At 41.6% G+C, this 22245-nt stretch overlaps 1 protein-coding gene across 8 annotated transcripts in view; it reads left to right on the top strand.

Annotated features, from left to right (window-relative positions):
• The window catches only part of EFCAB5 (EF-hand calcium binding domain 5), a 39612-nt gene that overhangs the window by 14848 nt on the left and 2519 nt on the right, over window positions 1–22245 (top strand). For 6 of the 8 annotated variants that reach the window (XM_065694839.1, XM_065694840.1, XM_065694838.1 and 3 more), the window contains 14 exons: window positions 1572–1639; window positions 5139–5294; window positions 9908–10007; window positions 10716–11576; window positions 11893–11961; window positions 12092–12184; window positions 12602–12816; window positions 14043–14199; window positions 16834–17123; window positions 17633–17805; window positions 18520–18748; window positions 19459–19611; window positions 20819–20919; window positions 21710–21963. In XM_065694839.1, the coding sequence (XP_065550911.1) occupies window positions 1572–1639; window positions 5139–5294; window positions 9908–10007; window positions 10716–11576; window positions 11893–11961; window positions 12092–12184; window positions 12602–12816; window positions 14043–14199; window positions 16834–17123; window positions 17633–17805; window positions 18520–18748; window positions 19459–19611; window positions 20819–20919; window positions 21710–21963 (2919 nt within the window). The remainder of the gene's footprint in view (window positions 1–1571; window positions 1640–5138; window positions 5295–9907; window positions 10008–10715; window positions 11577–11892; window positions 11962–12091; window positions 12185–12601; window positions 12817–14042; window positions 14200–16833; window positions 17124–17632; window positions 17806–18519; window positions 18749–19458; window positions 19612–20818; window positions 20920–21709; window positions 21964–22245) is intronic. The other 2 variants (XM_065694841.1, XM_065694842.1) reach the window with 2 other exon arrangements.

Genomic DNA, 22245 nt, shown 5'->3' with positions numbered 1-22245 from the left:
AGTTGGAAAAAAATCTTTCAGAGAGATAAAAAGATCCACTCACATCATTCACTAGCCAGACATTGCCATGTGCTTATCACTATTTTTAAGAACCACTCTAACAAACTCCTCCTTCACCTGCCCTATCAGTGTTTGTCTCATGGGTGGTCTTGGAAATCCCATGGACAGCTCAGCATACAGGGAGGTATGGAAGAAAGGTAGGATCATGAAAATTACAGTCTGACAGTGTTGTTGCCTTTCATGGTTTCAGGGTTGATGCCGAAGCTTGCCTAATGCTCTGCTGAACAGCCCATTCTTGTCTGGCTGTTCCCTTTGCCAGTCCCAGGCATGCCGGTGACACCCAGCACAAGGGCCTCTGTACCAGAGCACTCAGCAGAGAAAGATTTCCATAATTTCTGTCCACTTTAAATAGCTTACACTTGACCTCCCTGAATAATGATAATTGCATAGCTACAGCCAGGAACATCAGAGTGGCAGTGCACAGCCTGCTGCCAGCCCTGTATATCAAGAGCCTGTAATGATCATCAATAATAACAAATCTGCCTTTGCTGGAAGATGGGGTGTGCATTCCTGCTTGCTGCTGGAGTCACCCCGCTCTAGAGCTTGACCATGCTCAGCCCCTTCTATATCATAGAATTGTGTCTCTGAATAATCATCCTATTTGTAGTATGGTGTATAAATGCCAAACCCAGCTTGTGTGCTCCTACTGTGGTATTTGTGGATCCTGTGTGGACAGATACTGGGATGAGAGTTTGAGAAGCAAGTTTCTATCCAGCCACTTGCTCTCCAGATGCTTAAGTTGGTTTATGTCCTATTTCACTAATAATGTGGCTCCATTTCTTGATTTAGTTCATTTAATAGCATCCAATAAGCATTAGCAGAACATCAAGCTTTGTTTTATAGTTTAATAAAGATAATGTACAGTTCAGGAATGTCTTAACCAACAAGGGATAAATGCATTCTATGGTGAATTTTCTCATTTCTCCTGTTATATTTTGGAAGAAAGAGCACACAAATAATCCCAACAGAAATAGCATGTCTGTGCTCAAAGCCCTCATTCAGAAAACTATGCAGGCATTTGAGCTGTCTTCTCAGTTCCATTATAACAGGCCAGATAATTTTGAATATCATCATCAGTAAAAAAAAATCCTATAGAGCATCTTGGGAAAATGATTGTGATTTTCGGATTCCACTTTTGCAAAGCAGAACCCATGCCCCCAGTATTTTAAGGCAGTTTTATGTTTGTTAAAGCAAAAATCATTTCACCCCTCACATATTGTAAGTACTATTAAAATCATTGCTGTTTGCACCAGCATATGTCAAGAACAAATACAGCCATCCAGTTCTGAATAGGTAAGTGCAGACTCTCAGCAAGAGAAATGTGTAGGAATTAGAATTAGGTAGACTCCAGACAGTCAGATGCTTCAGCTGCTCTGTAGGATAACCTGAAATAAATGTAATCCAGTATGAGAAGAAAGTTAATCTAACATTAAAGCAAAAAAATGTGTACAATATGCAAACCCACAACTGTTTGTTTTCTAAACCAATATCCCTTCATTTTTTACTGGCAGTCTGTGACAAGAAGCTGGAAATCATAGACACTGTGGAGAAAAAAGTAAACATAGATGAATTCACAGAGGTGAGAAATAAGAGCATCTGATGCAGAATATGGTGTTTATCACAAAGTAATAGCATTTCTCTGGGGACAGCTGAGATGAATAAGTGAAGGGCTTCACTCCTTCAGCATCCCAGGTAACTGGTTATATCAGGACATTTCATGTTCCATCTTTGTATCCATCCTTTGCTGTCACAATGCTTCCATGCTGGCCAGCAAGGAGGGTGTATTTTGCTTTCTCAGAGCCTGTGCCAAGCAGTAGTTTTTAGGACAGCCCTCTCAGTCCCTTGCTAGAATGCCAAAGCCCTGAAGCACTTGTGAATGCAGATGTTGCAGTGGCTGCTCAAGACAGGTTTGGTGTCCCAGTATAACCATTACCCTGAGATGATCAGTAATATCCTCAAATTATTGTTATTTCTGATTAAGTTCTATTAACCATAGAAAAGCCTAACAAGTGATGAGAAGCTCATTTTTGCTCAGAACTGTTACTGACTTGGACCATAACCAAACTGCAGCAAGAGTCATAGCTGTTCACAAAGCATAACCAGGCTAGAAAATACAGAGCTTTAAAATCAAAATCTGCCATTGAGAAACATCAGGAGTTTGTTTTTAACCCATCCACATCAGTAAGTGTAGTTGGAAGGTTCACCCCATCACTCTACTCCTCATTAATCTGAAAACAACTGAACTAGTTCAAACTACGCTTACTGAAAAACCCTCTAGGCCAACATTTTGCCAACCATTTCTACCTACAACAGAGCTGAATTTTATGACTGGGTACTTAAACCTGCAAAAAGGGATGTTTAGAATAGAAATAATGGCAGACCCTCAATTGCAGCGGTGCTGGTGGGTGCTGTTACAATAATTAAAACCAGAGTATAAAGCAGCTGTGCAGAGACTAATTTCAAGCAACCATGTGTGATTTTTGTGCCTTCCTTGCTCTCAGGAGACTCCCATGTTCGTTATTTTGCACAGAGATGCATTTTCATGGTAACTTGTTGAAGGCTTTTTTAAGCATGAAATGAGGTATTTTTAAATTTAACCTCAGAATAACTGCATTTAATTAAGAAAACTATTGTGGCGAATGGGAGCCCAGAGAATTGCTTTTGTCACTGAAATGAAGCATCAATCCATAATCCCTATGGCACATGTATAAGCACTGAGTGAATTCATGCTCCATTAGCATTAGAAAAATGTTTTCAAATATATTTTGTGTACTCTTTATTTTAACTCAGTTAATGATATGACAACAGAGATCAGGAATACAAAAGAGCACAGACCGTCAAGCTGTCTCATTCACCAGCCAGTACAACTTTGTTCTCAGAATATGTTCTCTGATGCATTTTGCAGTGCAGTTTTAAGTGAATCAAATGATGAAGTTTTCATCACTTCCCTTGAGGAGCTGTTCCATAATCACAGGCCTCGCTCTCAGGCCAGGGCTGCTTCTAATCCTCAGCTACACTTTACCTTTGTTCATCAGTTTGCATCATCCACCATGGACCAGCAAGAGAAATGATCTTTCTCGACACTGGTCTATGCCCTTTCACATGTGGAAAGCATTGCTCTGTAATGGACCTTAAAATTAAATGGTGGTTTTTTTTTCCTTCCTTGAATTCAGTGCAGCTTTGGGTTACTTAAAGGCTGTTAGAAACTCAGTAGAGAGACCTCACACGTTGTTGTTGGGTTTTGGGGGTATTTTTTTGGACACGCAAAACAGTGGCTTTTGTATTTTTACATCCTTCATGGCAAGCTCATGGAGTCTTTATATTAAAAGCATTTAAATCCCAGAGACCAGTCCTTACCAGTTTATTTCCCAGGCTTTGTACTCTAACATGCAGAACCTCCAGCAGCCTGACACAAAGCTGTTGACACTGAGGGAAATACTCCCACTGCCTTTGTAGGGTCAGAATCAAGCTTTAAAGGTGAGATTATTTCCATGATCACATGTGACTCACTCCATTTCTGTTGAGATCAGGAGGAACAAAAAGCAAAGCTCCGTTGTTCTTGATGATAATGCGTTCACAAACTCAGTGAGGTATCACACGGGATAGTGAGAAGGAGGTGTGCCAGCTTTCTTCTGATGGGTGTCAAAATCTCTTGGTTAATAATAAATCAATGTATGCTTATAACATGTACAGTATTTTACACAGCAGAGTGCCTTATACACATCAGCTAAGAAAAGCTTAAGACTCTACGATAGTTCCTCCTGCCCACAGAGCCGAACATAGGCTTCTAAAAACTGTTCTGGGAAGCTGTTAGACAGAAGTATTAATACACAAGCCCTGGGATGTGTCATCAAGATGACATACAAAATAACAAGCTGCTTGTCCAAGCTGCCTCCTCCCAACTGCTGTCATCCTTAAGGGTTCATCTGTCACAGGGCTCTGGGTTGTAATAGCTCGGAAAAGCTGGGAGATACACATATTCCCAGATCTGCCACCTTCTCTCCAGCCCACGTACATCCTCTCTTTTTATGCTGAAATGCAGAAAAGCCACACATTGCATCAGGAGTTCTTCTTTCCCACCAGCCACCCCTCAGGACATTGGCTGCTGCTTTTCTGCTCTTCCTCTCTTCTCCACTTGTCCCATATGTTTGGGAATTATGCAATATAGACATGAATAATAATAACATATATTAATATTTCAGTTGGTTAATGCATTTCAACAGGTCCAACATGTTCTAGTATTTAAGGCAGGTATCCATGCTCTAAAAATGGGATAATGGGAAACATTCCGTATTTTGGAAATTCCTTGTTTTAACTCCCTGTATGGCTCCCTCAACTGTGGCTGGCTCCAGAAACCTGCTCTAATAATTCAGCACAGGCTTTGGGATTGTGGTTTGGTCTGATGGCCATTATTATTTATGTCATGCACACCACATTTTTCAAACCATATTGCTTTTTCCTCATAAAAACCACATGGCTATAAATCCAAAGTGTTAACGTGTCTCCAAGGCTAGAACTTAAAATAAATCTGGAGTCAGTAGTATTCCCAGTGTGAGAGGACTTAGGTGACAGCAGGCTCATTTTCAAAAGGTTCTTTCCTTTATTTTATTGTATCCAGACTGGTTCTTTAAACATTGAAATTATGGCCAGTGGTCGTGTTGTGGCATTAGAGAGCCGAGTGACTGTCAGTTTTGCAAAAACTAATGGCTCAAAATGCCTCCTTAGGAGTAAAATCAAGAATAATAAATGCTGCTGACAACCATGGAGATCTTCTATCCTCCCTGAGGTAACCTAGCTTAATCAATAGCATTTCATAGAGGGGATTCTCATCCAGCATCTCTGAAGCACTGAACATGATAAGTGACCTCTGGGCAGCAGAGTCACAAGCTAGTTCGGAGAATACTGCTGTTTCTGAAAGAAAGAACCAAGCAGGCTGTGTACCATCCATGTACCAAGCCTTCAGATTAAACTACAAACTCCCACATACATTATTGCATGCAATCGATTTTAAGGAGCTTAAATAAAGGTGAAAATCCTTGAAGAAAGCTAACTATCACACTGCCGCTTTCTCTCCACAGTATGTCCATTCCTACACTGAACATTTTCCAGATGATGTGTTCCAAGAAATGCTGAAGCATCTCTGTCGGTGTGCTGATGACTTCAGAGAAGCAGTAAGACATGATATGTGGAGGCAAATGTTTACTTTTCTCTTCATAGATTGTGATTATGCAAAGGTAGGCAAAGCAGCTCTCAACCTAATTTCAATATGGTAATGATTCCTGTTTGGGATTTCTCTGGGTCACTGCTTTCGCTTTACTCCTCGTGACTCTAGATACTCTCTTTGTGCTTACTCAGCATTATTTCAGAGGACAATAGCTTCTGCATTGTCTTCAAATTCATGGTTCTTAGGTACAGAAACAGCCAGCAGCCTATAAGCTGATGACTGATTAGAAACTGAATGACCTAACTGATGACTTGAGGCTGAAGTTTGATGATTTTGGAGAAGAAATTAACCATAGTCTTTGCTACTTCTGGTCATTACCTGTTCCCACAGAACACTGAGAATGTTTGGGTGCTAATTTTTCTGTTCAGCTGTATTGCAGCAAAGATAACCTGATAGAGACTGACCTTAAGAAATGTGCACATTACTACAATAGTAACATATATTGTGTCAATTATGCTGCATTAATTTATACACCCTGAGGGCTTCTATCAATAAATCTCAAAGCTTAAATTTAAAATGCAAAATAATCTGTCTTTACAACCTTCTGAACTTCTGCCACAGTTTATGGGCAGCGAATTAGAATAGAGTAAGTCAGTTACAGAGCTGGAAATGGAACTCAGAAGCCATAATCTGGTTTTCAGATGCTCTAAACTCTATCATCCTCTGAATACATTTGCATTCCCATTAAAATAAATAAACAAATAAGCTAGATGTATTCGGAAACAAGTAAACAGAGCTGAAGAATCAATGGCATGAGCTATTGCTAAAATCTTGGGCTTCATCCAAAAAATATGGCATTTGTTACAAGTAGCCTTAGTTAGCCAGTTGCTGGCTACTACACAGCAAACACTTGCCATAATCTTGCAGTTTTCTACAGGAATTATGTATTCCATGCAGCACTCCTCTAATGATGTTTACAGCATGCCTACCCAGAATGAACTCTGCTGTACAATGTCATGCTAATAATGTCATTACCTCTAAGAGAATGGAATTACAGAGGACGTTTCAGCACCAATGGTGTGTTTTGGAGAATAGCTGGCAAGTTTCTGTTTCAGAGATGAGAAAAGAAATGTGTCTATTTCTCAGCTAGGGGGCATTTCATTTTTCTATTGCTGCTATGGTGGATGCTCCCAGGTAGAGTAATACATAAAGCCGAGTCCTATCTTTGTCATGCATTTTGAAAGGATCTCTTTTTTCCCTTTCATGTTTTAATGTGACTTTCTTCCTATTATTCCCATGGCAGTAATCACCATCTCCATGCTACTAATCCCAGTGGAATCTCAGAGGCAAAGAGCCAAAAACACTAGGAAAACATAAGAATGAGCAGCTATCAGCACAGACCCCATTGCTGCCCAGAAAAGAATGAACAGAGCACAAACATGGTTGCTGTTTTCAGCCTCTGAGGTAGCCTTGCTCTGTGAATTGAGTTCACCAAACTGTAGTGTGGACCACACAGTTCTTTTAAACCTGACCTGGTTTCTTTTGTATAGTTCTTAATAAGTCCTGTCCTACTGTACCCACAGGGAAGATAAAAGATGCAAACTAACCCTAGGACTTCTTCCACTTGAATGTGATCCATTACCTGTGGTACTCATTCTGCAAAGCAGAGCAAAGCAGTTGTTTCAGTTCCTAATTTCCATTTGTTTGGTGGCAGGCAGTTATTCCAGTCTGCATGGTGACTGTGGCTGGCTGCCTCAATGAGCTGCAATTAGAGCCAGGGAGCTGAGAAAGCAGTGTTTAAATTACAGTCAAATTAGAAGGTATGCACATGATCATTATTATGATTTCAAATGCATGCATCCAGAAGGATGGCAGGTCAGCAAGAACAGCCTGGACTATACAGTGAAGCAGAAACTTTCCAAGACAGTACCAGAACACAGTTGAATCACTGCTCTGATGCCCAAAAAGGCAGTAGCTCTGGGAATTCTAAGCTTATTGTCCCTCTCTGCTCATGTGTATCAAGTATAGTTTTTTAAATACATCTTTTAAATTAAAAGAATCTGCATTAATTTTCAAGGACATTTTCAGCCCGAAGCCTTTAAATGTAACTGAATTTAGTCAGATTAGTTTTCAAACTAATGAAGTTTGAGACACTCAGATCGCCTTTCTTGCAGTACAGCAATGACAGATCCTGCTTTCGCATGACCTTTTCTGTCTGTTCTTCCCATCTTGCTCGCTAACAAGTGTCTTGTGGTGCTCAAGATATACACGTTCCATTTCCAGGAAAACAATCAATCAGTTAAACACTGACCTATCACTGTTGAAATGGCAAGTCTGGTTTAGTGTGTTGCTTAAAGGAATTACTCATAGATCACAGCACATTGCTGAAAACAAATGAGAATCATCACCTGCCAATATCTAGGTGTCAAGAAAATTAGGTCAACACATTTCAACCCTAGCCAGTAAAGCTGGCACTCGTTGTAAGTGGAGACAAGTTTTGGGTGGCTGTACAAACACAGATGGTCTGCTGTTATTTATAGTGGATGCTGTACCTGTCCTGCTGAAAAGACTCAATGTGGAGGGCTGTAGGGCAGGAATCTTTCAGCAGCCTCCTCAGTCACTCGCATGGCACAAAGGAACCTGAGCTCTGTTAGTAAATTTAGGAACTCAGAAAGACAGAACAAGTTCCTCCAAAGGTGAGTTGTAAGGAAAAGTATCGTAAAATAACAGGCACCTGTAGCAGAATGGCAGATCTGTATAAATTGTAAGTGTTAAAACAAGGTGGAAAATGTACCCCTCATTCATAAGTGGTAATTTCTGAAAAGGAATTTACTGTTTTTAACAATACATAAAATTATTTCATCCAAGTCCCAAACTCTTCTAGAATCTGAGTTACCTGAATCCTCCAAGTGTATTATCTTAATATGACAAAAGAATCCCAAATCATCCTTTTTATTTTCTTTTTAATAATACTTCATTAATTGATTTACCTTTTTAATAGAGTTTTGCATTAGTGCTGCCAACTTCAAGGGAGCCAGCAGCTGATTGTGAGAAATAACAGCTGAGGAAATGTAAAGGGAAAATTAAGCGTGTGTAATGGAAATACTGAATGGAGAATCCAGATTACACAATGATCCAGTAACATCTTCAAAACCATGTTTGTGTGTCTATTAAATGTATGCAGAACCCAATCTGATGTATTCAACTGAAAAACAAACAGCATAAAGAAGTATTTGCATGGGAGTGTGCAAGGTATTGTATATTAATGGCAAGAAGATGAAGACCCTGGAAATCAGGGCCTACATCTTTTATGTTTAGGGACAGAATTATGTGATGACATTTGTTGTTCCAAACCCCCAGAGAGCTGAAATTCAGCTGTAATTTCCAGCATTTTTTTACCAGGAGAAATTAAGTTACCAGAGTCAGAAACACTGAAACCGCACCAGATGCTTACATTTCAGTTCTGATCCTTTCCTCAATTCCCAGTAGTGGAAAGGTGTTGCAGTAACAGAAAATGTGACGGATTCCCTGTTTTCAGTATCAGCCTCCTTGGGAGGCACTTCATCGAGTAGGCACTTCTCTCAGTTGTTTTCAAATCCTCTGTTCCTAAACACTGATGCCATTTATTATGGTTTAAAATGATAAACAAGGGGGTCATCTTCAGCTCAGTTCCAGAAAAGAGCAGCAAACTTCTTCCTTTCTTTCTTCATCCTCAAAGTAGGCAAAGTTCAGTAGGAAATAAAAGCTTGGTAAACTTTTATGTTTTGCAGTTTTTAATCCAAGAGCAAAATGGGAAAAGGAAATCAATAATTCAGATAGAAAGCTACTTGCTATAAATAATGAACTTAAGTAAATCTGTCCTCTAATTAACTACCATATTTCACTAATGGCGGGGAGATTACAAAGGTGGAAGGACTTAAATAATGACAACAGGAATTCATCATAAAATGGAGAACTTGCAATCATTTAGATTTGCTTTACTTTTGCAACTCACAATTTCCTGATTGGAAAGGACCTATTTCATTGTCTTTTCCTGGTGTTATTGTCTGTATAACACTCACCCTGAACAACAAGGACTTAACTCTGCACGTTCCTCTGCACTGGAATTACTGATACTGCTCTCACCTCAGTGGTCAAATGTGTATGAGTTTTTAAAGGAAATTAGGGGAGTTGTCATAATTGCTCTGGTTTTTGGACTAATCATTTTCCCAGGCAGTTGCCAATACATAACACTTCAAAGGAAATGATGGGGCACAAAAGCAAACTGCAATGTGCACTCACTAACATAATACAGCACAGCTCATAATATGTGCAAATTCTTCCATAGTACTGTCAGGAAATCAATATCTGTCCAGAAAGCATGAAATACTGAAGCTTTGATCTTTACATGAAGAACTCCTTTGGCAAAGTGGTTACAATGACCTAGCTGTAATTGGTGAAGAATATGCAAGAGGATGTGCCTGCAAAATGATGTGTTTGAGGCATTCCAGCTAAGCCCAGAGGAGGAATTTTTGCCTCTGTGAAATAAATTGACTTCTTTGAAATCTGTATTGATGTTCTGGTAATGGATAATTTTCAGTCACAGGTAATTCTTAGCTAATGGTGCCTTTGTAGTGCTGCAAATATTGATGTAAGTCCCAAGAACCACAGGAAAAACCCAATAATTGTAATCTTTTTGTCTAGGTTGGTCTCTTGAACAGACAGAAAATACTTGCCCTGTTGATAGACTTCTACAAAAGAAGCCCAGTGAGTGCTCAGGTGGCATTTTGTAACCCAAGACAGTGTAAGTACGTGGGATCTTCCAACTTTGGTTAAAATATGAGGAGGTCACATGAGATTGCAGAGTTAATATATGTTTCGTAAGTGTTACCAGAAGTGAACAGAGCCTAAAAAAGGACCCAAATGACTGCTGTGACCTATACACCATAATTTACAAACATGTTTTGCAAACTGTGATGCAAATGCGTGTTCAGAAATACTTCAGCATCCAGAACTTTTCCTTCGTACCAAATTCTGGAGTACTTTTTAGAAGCAGGAGTAAAGAAAGAGTTCTTTTCCTGAAACAGTTCTTCCTTCTTACTGGGCAGTGAATTTTGTGCTTACTCTAAAATTTCTCTAGGAACATGGAAAGATAAAGAAAAACCACAGAGAATAATCTACATGAAAATAGAATGGTTTTAAGCTATTGGACATTAATTAACTGCTAAGATCAAGTACAAGGCAAATTACAGCTTTCCTTCTTAACATGGAGAATTAGGAAATATTTCTTTCAAAAGCAATATGGTGTAATACACAGTTACAAGTTCAGATCTCTGTAGGCAAAGACATTCTGAAGCTCTGTGTTTCTGAGATGCATGTTTGTTTACAGAAGGTACTTTCTGATAGTTTCTTTTCCCTTGGGAATACCTTTTTCTTCAATTTTCCTTACGCAGTACTAGAGAACATAAACCCAATGCGAACTATCTGCTTACCAATGTATTTTCTATTCTAGGGCCAATAGTAGAGCTGCAAGAGATTAAGCCTGCACATTTATGGGGAGGCTTTGATGACCAGGAGGTTTGTGAGGAACTCAGTGAAAAGTTAGTCTTGTCTCAAACTGAGAGAGACATTTTAGCTGGACCTGTAGCTGATGATAGAAAAGGCAGCAATGTAGTGAGAACTAGTGTCACAGAAGGTCTTTCTGAACAAAAGGGCATGAGTGAAGCTGAGACTGGAGGAATTCCTGAGGAAGAAAAGCGATCAGCAGAATCAAATGATGCTGAAGTGAGAGAGGAAGGTGAGGATGCTATGTCAGAGCTGGAAGGCACTGATTTGGAAGTTAGAGACTTGGATGGAGATACCATAGTTAGTGGGAAATCCAGTTTCCATGAAGACATACAAACTGAGGTGCAAACTGAGTCTGTAAGTGCATTCAGTCAGGAGGAAGTTCTCCCTGAAACAGCCTCCACTGAATACAGTCTCAGTAGAGATGGAGAACCTGGATCTGAAAATCAGGTGGAGGAAGAAGAATTTAGCCTGGGAAGAGAGCCTGATACAGAAAAAAATGAGGAAGGAGATTATCCTATCTCAGAGAGAGAACCTGGCTCAGAAGGGCAAGTCGGTCAGGAAGAGGAGAACTGGACTGCAGAGACAACCAACGCAACTTCAGAACCAACACGTGAAGCTACAGCCATAACCTCAGAAGGCAGAGCCCTGGCAGACACAGATGTCATTGATTCAAAAGAGGATGCTCCAGTTGCAGAGGTTGTGAAAGAAACCCCTGCAAGAAAGAGTGTTTCTGAGCAGTATGGCAGCCAGACTGGCCAACGGGCAAGGCTGCAGGATGGGAACCTTCTCCAAGACCACTGTGAAGGTAAAGCATTCTCTTTTATTCTGGCAGGCCTTGATCTTTTTCAGTGTACACGTTGACTGGTTTAACTATAGGTGTGTTTTTAATCCTTTTCAAAACTATCCTAGTGGCAGGTGAATCACTGCTGGTGATCTGTATTCAAGGCACTGAGCAGCCACTGTAATTCAAGTATGGACTTTCTGAAGCAGAAGCATTTTTATAATAAGGAGAAACTTCATGTTCTGTTTCACTCTGTAATATAAGTATGTATGTAATCTAAGTATAGTAAAACAGCAGCCTGAGCATGTTAAACCTAGAAGATTTCTCTTTAAAAATGCAGGTCCAGCACCCGCAGACAGACAGGATTCTCTAGCTGAAGATAGCCAGGAAGTTGAAGTGCCATGGTCAGGTAACTGCTCATGTCAGCCCTTTTCATCCACTTTAGAAGCTATAGCTTGGATATGTGTATGTAAAGGCTTTTAGAAAAGCTGTATCTTGTGTCTTTTTTAAAAGCTTGTGCATATTTTATCTTTCATCAGGTGACTTTCTGACTCGTGATCTAAGTTCCAGGTTTAGCAGCTGTGGAGAGAGAATTCCAGAGGACTGGAAGTGTGAGGATGCTAGATTTGCAGGTATTTGGTCACAAAGCTGTGTGTTCACTTGGGCACATAGTGGCTGGCAGTGTTGGCAGACATGCCAGTACTGCTGTGAGCTCAAAGTTTGGCAAGAATACAAGCACCGAAGCTGACTTCAAGATAAGAGCAGTGTAGGCTTTGTCTCAGAGAGCCACTTGCTGCGTAACAGTAATTTCAGCTCAGCTGTATTCAGGATTTGACCTTGTTGTATGATAGCATCCATAGACTAAAGAGATACTATTAGGAAAATATAAGCAGATTAAGGCCTTTAGTCAGCATGGAGTCAGGCTGTACTCAGCTATAATTTCACCGGATAGGAAATGAAGGATTTAGGACTGAGTTGCTATCTGCCACGTGGCCAGCTTTAGGGCAACATTTGGCTGCCTGTGACACACTGTGCTTTCTGCCTTTCAGACTTACATCCCATCATGGCAGAGATTCAGAACCATTGGGCTTCTCGTACTAGGAGTGCCTTTGATGAAAGCAGCCTCAACCTGCCACAGTTCGTACAGCTCATGGAGACATTTCTTGGTGAAGAGGTTTCTCTGCCTGCTGTAAAGAGGCTTATTGGCTTCATCAAAAGAGAATACAAACAGACAGAAGAAGAAAAAAGGAAACAACTAGAAAAAGTAAATATTGATATGTTTTGCTGAGCCCATGTCCAAATAAAAATCAAGCAAATCCCTACAGACACTTACAAAGTCAACTTTTAATCTCATGCTGGCAGAGCTATTCACTTGCAGCCTTGCATTCTCTATTTCAAGAGACCTTTTACACCTTTGTTTTCATATGGATCCTCCCTCCCTAGCCCTTAGCTCTAGAAGTGATGACGGACTCATCCTATAAGAGGTTGTCTGTCTGTTCTAGAGCCTCAGTGACACAGCAGGTTGATAGTTAATTGTGAAAGAGCTCAAAACATTCCATTCTGCTTATTCACCTTCATAATAGCCAAGAACCTGATCCCTGACCTACTGCACTGGCATGTGCATATGAGGTTGTGGGTGTTTTGGTGAGGATTGTAAAACAAGTGTGTTTGGTTTTGCTATGTGCATGGCTGTATGTAAATGTGCGCATGCTTCTTTGCGTTTAAGTTTCAGGGTGCTCTTGCCATGTGTTGAAAAATATGTTCCCTTTCAGCAATATCCTCATGCACAGCATCTGGGTGCCCCATATCACTTCAGAGTATAGATATACTTCATGGTGGGTCTGTCCATAGTAGTCTCTCTAGCTCAGAGAGGCTCAGACCTCAGACCTGTTTCTAGTTCCCTCTGTGCTGCTGACCTAATTTGGATGAGATATTGGATCTGACGGCTCTACTGTCCTCACGCTGAGCACAACACACACTGCCAGTATTTTGGCCTTTGAGAGAATTCCATCCCAGCCATTTATCACTGTATGCTGTACAAAGATAGTTTAAAGGACAAATTGTACATTGATTTGCTTGGAGCCCACACACTTCAGGGCAGCACCAGCAAAATAACAATGTACAGATACACAAACTGTCACATCTTTGGGTGTTAGTAACAAGGCTGTGGTTAGTTCTTCCTGAGAAGACATTTGCATTCTGGGAAACCTGCACTTACTTGAGTTGATCTCACCTTAGATCCAGCACAGGCTTCATTTGTTCACTGTGAAATAACTCTCTGCAGTGCTGATTCTGCCTGATAGAACTGAACTGTTGGCTGTGTTTTGTGTTCCTAAGCATCTCTCAGGTTAAAGGCTCATCTCCAGGTCTGAGCTATGTACAGATAAGAATGATGTGACTGTCATACCACTGCAGTTTCCATTCTTGGGTAGACACTGAGCATCAGTGTCCAGGAGTCAGTACAGACCAAGCTGCTCCTCTCTCTTGTAGGTTCACCACAGCTCTCGCCTGGCCCAGCGGAAGCTGCTTTTGGAGGCACTTTTTGAAAAGTGGGACAACAATGCATCTGGGTTTCTGGACCTGGAGGAGGTGGATGCTGTTCTGAGCACCTTCAAGGAAGGGATGGAAAAAGAGACCTTGAGGAAGGGTAAGGAGACAGCTGTGCTCTGAGAGAGCACTGTCAACACAGTAGGCTTAAACCATTCAACAACAGTGCTAATGAAGTTGTTGGCAAGCACCAGTCGCTTTTTGTTTTTGCAAGCAGTCATAAGCATACATGGTATGATGTGTAAAATGAAATGGAACAGTTATCCAGAGCGACTTGTTAATGCATAGCTCCATCCCCTCCTCCTGGGCAAGATTCCTCTGCAACAGATTCCCAGTCAGAGAGGCAGCCCAATGCTTCCCTGACATTGTGATGTGTTGAAAAATCATTTCAGCCTTAACATGCAATGTACACTTGTGTTGTGGCAGTGAAAAACACAGGTAAAACCTGAGACATGTTTGCACTTCTCATCTAGCTCATCTGAGCTATCCAGCTATTTTTATAGATAGATAGATTTTCCTGTGATATCTGCATCAATGTATCTCATAGGAAAGAACAACAGCTTTCCTTTTGGGTCTCAAATAGCCTTTAGTAATCCACACTTGCACAGTGCTCATGAATTAGATAGCAGCTTTGAGTCTCACTTCTCTGTTGGTTCCTTTCTCTGACTAAACTTAGAAAATTTGGTCATTGACAGAATAGAGCTGGGTCAGACAGAAGTGCTGCAGGTTCACCTGGACCTGTCTGGCAGCCTCATACATATTAACATGTGGGCATTAGATGCTCTGAAATACTGTATTAGCAATTAGGAACAGGTCTGCATGCGTGCTTGGCTGGAGAGGACTGGTTTATTCATCTCCATGCTCATCTTCATGTTGGTAAAAATAGCTCATTTTAGCAACCACCAAACCCTCCTTATCCTTTAGCTCACTTGAGGCAGCTGGTGGAGTGGGGAGCACATCAGTGTGCTCCAGTTCATAGTCTCCAGGCTGCACAGCCACAGAAGAAACTGCAGGTCACAGCTCTCTTGTATTCAAAGCATGCCAGAATGTACTGAAATATGGAAGGACATAGTCCCTTCCATGAAGGGCTCATAAACTAAAGGACAAATAAATAGCAAGATAGCATAGCAAAATCAATACTACCTACAAGCAACATAAAATACTCCTAGCAGCTTCAACCTAATCTTCCAAAGCCACTGTGGAACAAGCAGGTTTGGGGGAAGGGGCCACAGACATTGAACACCTCCTGGATAAAAACACAGAGTGACAAGTGGGTGGAATTATTTGATTTTCCTTGTAAGTGAAAAGTGAACATTGCAGATAGGATGTAGAGAATAATTCATTATGCTATGGCTCAGTAATAAAAGAACTGATCATGCCACGTTCAATTTCATGTGCATTTCTTTCTTCATCTCTTTCTTCAAAGAGAGGAGAAAGTGGAGGTGAAAATCCGTGTTTATGCCATCAAACAATTCTCCATCCTAGTTCTGTCAGAAAGCCAGAAATTAAATGAAAAACGCTGAATGTTCTCTAGCTGATGGGCAGGATAAGGCAGCATTAACAGTCAGCTCCACCATGATTGGGGCTGGTTAGCACTTGCTAATTCTACAGCTAAAGTCAGTGATCAAATACCTCCTGACTTCTACAGGGGAAGGAGGGGGCTCTCAGCTGCCATAAACATCTGTGTCTTAATGCACTGGGAGGCAACCAGGCAGCTTCCTGCCTGTTCCTGTGCATCATGAATCAAAGCATTTTCTATTACACTGTTCCTTATAACCCGCTGTATTGATCACAAAATACTCTCTTGCTTAACAGCAAAGTCACACTTTGACATATATATCTTTGCTTGCCTAGTTTGCTAGTTGGAAGCAGCTTGACAAATCACTCTCCTTCCTTTTCTTCTTCGAGTCCAACAGGATTTGAAATCAGGATGCAGAAAAAATGATGAAGATGTTAGTCACTGCAGTGCTCAGGAGAGGCATTGCCAGGAGCAGGAGCAGGCAAGCCCAGCCTGGGCAGAGTCGCTGGTGAATCCCGGTTTTCCAAAGCCGGGAAGCTGCCTGCAGTTCCCAATGCCTGTGCAAGAGCACCCCCGTGAGCCCAGAGCTGAGGTGTGGGGAGCAGCAGCACTGGCCCGGAAGGATGGGTACAGGGTGCAACAGCTCTCTTAGCCTGGCTGCTGTTTAAGTAACATGTGCAGAGAAGCCACGGCGTAAATGTACATTTTCAGGCACAGCCTGCTGGGATTACAGGTCTGAGATGGGTCCTGTTTATCTTCAGGATCTCTGGGCAGTTTGCGAACTCGAATGAGTAGATTTGGGAAAGTGATTCTTGAGAATCACGATTTCACCCTTGTGGCATTCCTCATTCCCCCTTCTCCAAGCAAAAGGAAGCCAGACCTTTCTTCCATGGCACATTTCCTGTTTTCCATTTACCTTTACTGTTTATGTATGTTGCAGGGGTACAAAAGGAGCACAAGAGCAGTGCTGCTTAGGTTTCCTTCACAGCAGGTGAGGGATCTAGAGGAAAAGATGCATCCAGTCTGGAAGCTGGAGTTTACCTGTCATGATGACAGCTTCCATTTAGGAGCTAGCTGGAAGGAAATATCAAGAATGACAAACTGGAGCACTCCACCCAAAGACAGTTGAGGGCTTGATTCATATTTTGCACAGGAAAAGCAAAACTTATTATTCAGATAGATTGTCCTTGTCTTATTTTCTGTTTCTTCTACCAGCAAAGAAACACCTTTGCTCCCGTTACCCACAGCTCAGCAGAGTGGGGAAGCTATCCCCAAAGGCATTCCAGACTTTCCTTGAGTTACTTGCTTCCGAGCTCAGTGGCAATGAGGATGAGGCTATTGATAACTTGATGGAATTTCTGAACACAAGTGTGGAACAAAGTCACACGGAGTTCTTGCAAAGCTCAGCCAGGAGGAAGTGGCTGCACAATATCCAGCAGGCAGCAGAGACCAGCGGAGGAAGCATAGAGCCGGTTTACAAAGCAGTGTTTAAGGCCCTCTCCCAGGTAGGCATCCCAGGAAGCACAGGAGTTGTTTGTATTAGGATTGTGACACTGACTTCAGACCCTGGTGCATATGAGTGCAAGGTGAGAAGCTGCTCTGGGTCTTGGCTTCCTTGTGCATTTCTGCACTTAGCTGCTGTTCAGGAGAGCCCATGGTTGTGCACAGAGAATCACAGGTCAGATCTGCAATATTTCTTGTCCGTGGTTTGGTCCTAGGCACAGATTATAAAGGGATTATTTTTACATGAACTTTTCTCCATTAGCAGCAGGAATAAAGAAATCCATTTCCATTGCCAATGAAAATATCAAGTTGTTTTGCTTGTAACAGTGTGTCCTGGTCAGACACGGTCATAGCACAGACACATTCATGTCGTGCAATTGGTGCCTGAAATACAAAATCAGTGACCCAGAACAGCACCTCAAAAAAAATGAGACAAGTGCTAAGTCCATGAAATAAGTGTAATGGCCAGTGGCTAATGTACATAATGTAATGGGAAACATTTGGTTGCTAGGATGCAGAAGCCCATGGGGATAACAAGAAGATCAGTGCATATATTGCCCTTTTGGAAGAGAACCAGCTCACACCAGAGCAGGGACAGATTCTCCTACACTATATGGCGTGTACCGCTGATGATGCTCCCTATGTTCTAAACCAAACACTTCACAGACACATGAAAGGAGTAAGGTAAGAAAAGCTGCAAATACTGTTCCTTTTGTCAGAAATACTGGAATGGGGTGTACTAGCCAGGACTTAGGGTGCACTGGGAACAGAGAGGAAATCCCCCCAGGGACTGTTGTGTAATGATTCATTATCATATACACGCCTTGTACTCTGCATGGTCTACTTACAAGTGCTCTGTTTGGGATTTCACTCCTTTCCTTGGGGAGATTAGCTCACAGTCTAATAATCTCATCCTTCAGCAAATGACTCTTGCATTGGGCCTACATTTTCTTCTTTAAATATTAATTCCCTTACAGCAGTCCACATCCACAGGATATTCTCTGAGAACAATGCCTTTCTTCCCAGTATTTACACCATAAACAGCTTTCATGCCTCTTCACTTCTCATTTCCAAAAGCCAGACATATTTGGCTACTTCTCTAAACCTATTAAATGTTCTTCTAATCTATTAAATGTAACTGCTGCTTGCTTCTGTATTTCTTTTCATTACATTCATTAGCTGATGTTTTTCAAATGTCCTAAGGATGAAAAGTGCCTTATTTATTACCACTGTCTTTGGGATGCAAGTGGTGAATGTGGTGTTTCTGGGTGTGCTTAGAGTAAGGAGCTAACACCTTCCCTCCCTGGTGCCAAAAAACAGGGAGAGATCAGAGCTGTAATATTTATTGTTTCACTAAAGGTTTTCTGCTACTTTTAAACATAAAAGTTTCTTTTTCAGCTTTGCAGCTGTTGAAGAGGGAAAGCCAATCCATGTTCCAAGAGTTCAACTCCATGCAAATATCCACTTCTGGAACCATGACCGCCCAGTGGAGGAGAGAAAAGGCTCATTCCTGGTACTGCCGTTGCACGACGCTCACTGGAGAGTCTTTGGCATTCTAGGACTTGACACTGTTCGGGACCAGTGTGAGACAGCCATCTTTCTGGCCCATGAGATCAGTTTCTATCAGGTGGGCACCATCAGAAAGGGGTTTGTTAGAGACCTGCCTGCAGGAAACTGTAGGGATCACAAGAATTTGATGTGTTTGTTCTGAGTAAATGTAACTTGTACAGCTAAGAACTGTGGGTCCCTTTCTATTGTGTACGGTGAAAGTGGTGTGAGTAGAACACCTTATCAATATTTTACTCGTGAGCATCTTATCTGTGATTATGAGGTGTCACTTCATTAATAACTAATTTAAGCTTCTCCTGACTAGTAAATAATTGCACAATTGTGCGAAGCCCAAAGATAGCAGCTTTTCTTTCCTGAAGCTCTGAGCTTCCCATTTCTGTTTGTTGCTATAAAGTGGCATGAAACTACTTTTTACGTAGTGGAATAATTACCAGCAACAGTGGTCTGGGTCTCCTTGGGATGCTCTTTAGGATCAGCCTCACTGCGATGCATGATCTGGGCAGCAGGGAGCGCAGCAAGCCAACGTTACCAGCCGATGTGGCCGTGTCCACTAAGAACAGCTTTGTCTCATTTAGGACGTGGCTGTGACCTGGACACTGGAGCTTTAGATCATGATTCGATAAGGGACATTGTGCAGTCACTTTTCAGCTTTACAAGTTCTGATTAAAGTAACTTGTTAAAACCATTTATTGCATGAACATTTCTTCAGCTTCTTCACCCAAATCTGATGGAACTGTCTCGCTCATTTGGAGGTTTCTGCTTTCACAGGGAGTTTGTTATGCATTCAGCAAAGCCTACCACCACATCTGCACACTGGAAAATGTTCTACAAATGACTGGTACTGCTCTGGACTGGCTATATACGAGGGCACCCAGCATCCACACTGTTACTATGTACTTGGTGGAGCCCGGCAAAGACAAGGTAGGCAGATCACTGCAGTGAAAAGCTTGTAATAGTCAGGGGCTGAAAGGCAGCTTTAGTGAGGAGATGCCATTTCTAGATGATTTCCCAGTGGTTTATCTTTAATTTATCTTGATTTTCCCAGTGGTTTTAAGTTGAAGCCTGCCTGAGATTCGTGTGCCTGCCTGTGCAACAAAGGGCTAAAAGGTAGAGAGGGAAGTTTCTCCGTGTAGAGGAGGCCACTCATCATTCTTTTCATTCTCCCATGTAAAACAGTTCAAGAGCACTGCTACTATAACCCCTTCTCCATGGGGAAAAAAAGAGTATTCTCCTACTTCAATGCTCACAGCTGCATAGGAACCAATAGAACAAAACCCCACATCCATCCATCTATCCATCCATCCATCTGTAGCTTTGCTGTCTGGGACCTCCAAAGAGGAGATTCTGTGCATGTCAAAATTATGGTATTTTATAAGAAAAATAAAATGTCCTGGCTAATGTATTAGTTCTTTGTTCTGAACTAATGACTAATGTCAGCAGCCAAGACGTAAATACATCTCAGGAAGTGGCTGCTTCCTAATTATCTAGCTTGAAGAGGCAGCCCCCTTCCCTGCAGATCATCTTCCAGTTGTTGAGCAGGCTCTCGGGCCCTGGGAAGCTTGTCATTTCACGTATAAGTGAGTTAAGAAGATGAAAAGTGTATGCAATATTTAGGACTGATCCTGTGTCATCACAAAGTCTGTATGACATCTGCTGTAGCCATAATTCAGCTGCTTCCTCTGATAAGCATGGTTTATGTTGGCAGCTTTCTGTTGTCTTTCCAGGCTCTGCACTGTTCCCTTGTTAGCTGCCTGATAGCCAGGTCACTTGCTGCCCTCTGTGCTTTTCACGTGTCAAGGCACACTGACACAAACATGACATGAGAAAGAGGACTGCAAGAGGATGGGAAAAAGAAGGAAAACCTCTTCTTGGCCTGTGGGTGTTCCTCAGTGTGGAGCCTGGGGGTGGATTAAATAGTCTGGTGAAGGGAGATCCAGGGCACATTCACATGCAGCTTGAGCAATACACTCTGGGAATAAAACCAAGCATTATTGAGAGATGTCTTTAAACCATCCCATTGCACTTTAATGTACATAGGAGCTTAAGAAACAATTTCCTCCGTCTCCAAGCTTCAACATTGGCTGTTCCTTTCTTGGATGCAGCTAAACCTCCCTTTCCTCTCTGGCAGGCACAGAACTACGCTTTGCGCAAGATGATTTCTATAGATAGCACAGGACAAAAGGAAATTCATAGCTCTCCTGTTCTCCTCAGAAAAGAAAACCTCTTAAGGTAGGCTCAGCACCTGCAATAAAATCTGTCACCTCTGGTTCTGGACTCCAGCCTGCGCCAGGCATGATCCACAGTACATAAAGCCCATGGTAATGCAACCCTGCAAGAGTGTCTGCCTGCAGCTCTCCCACTATCAATGCTTCCAGTGTGGATCCATGTGATACTGAATTAGGAAGGGTGAGGAGTATTTTCTCTTTGAGTTTAGGCCTGCAAAAACAGAACTTCCAACTTAATGCTTTCCAGCTGAATTGCCAAGCAAGCCCTACATCTGCTGTGAAAGGTTTGCCGGTTAGAGTCTACACTGAACCATTTTACTCTTTAGAATAATCTGTCTTTTTTTTTTTCCTGGCCATATTAGTCTCATTTCCTTCAGCTGTTTCTTTCCACTGCGAAACATCCTCACAGGCTTGTCTTTTAAGCATATCATCCTTGCTGTCAAAGTTGGGTGAACAGCCATTGCCGTTCCAGCAGATGTTTTCCTTTTCATAAACTGTATAGAACAAGTGTCAATGCACTTAGGAAGCTTTTTAAAGCAAGGTTTGTTAAATTCTTATGATTTTCAGCAGTTGCTTTGCCTGAGCAATACTGTGTTCCACAATGCTATTTTCTCCTTTTTGTACATGGCCTGAATGATACTTAAAGCTTTGCATTTCATTTCAGGGAAATAAACAATGATTTAATAATGTCATACCTTTGTTTTAACTAGAGATGACCTGTATCTTACTAAAATATGCTTAATATATTACCAAAAGTAACTGGAATGGTTTTCCTCTCTTTGCTTTCATTTCAGAGATTACCTGTATAAGTGCATAGACAGTTCAGGAGTCATTCACACTTCTGTCTACAGAGAATACCACATTGCGGTACCTCTCCGTGATCTATCGGGACAAGCTCTTAGCCTATTTGACATCAACATTGGACACAACCAGAAATTACCACCTCATGAACACAAAGACCTGCAGAAAATGCTAAAGATATCCCAAGCTGCCTTCTCTGAGATACTGAAGACAGCTTTAGAGGAAACAGAACCAACCTATGTACTGGGTATTGTGCATACAGAGCCAAGATGGGGTTTTTAGGGATGAAATTAGGAACTTCAGTAAAGCCACATCTAAAGAATCATTCCTACAAGTTTGGAATGACAAATACAAACCTTTGGTAACTTAACTACTCCTGAGCAAGCCTAAGTGCTTAGAAGAGTGCAGTTAAACCGGATGTTTAGTTTCTGACTCTGGTTCAGAGGACATTTTGTGCCCAAGTCCCACTGAAATCAAAGGTATGAAGCTTTGTTGCCTTCAGGGATCTAGCATGTCCTCCTCAGAACTG

The sequence above is a fragment of the Lathamus discolor genome, chromosome 14, assembly GCF_037157495.1.
Source record: "Lathamus discolor isolate bLatDis1 chromosome 14, bLatDis1.hap1, whole genome shotgun sequence".
Taxonomy (NCBI): Eukaryota; Metazoa; Chordata; class Aves; order Psittaciformes; family Psittacidae; genus Lathamus; species Lathamus discolor.
The sequence above is the reverse complement of the archived record's forward strand: the minus strand, read 5'-3'. Positions and strand labels throughout refer to the sequence as shown.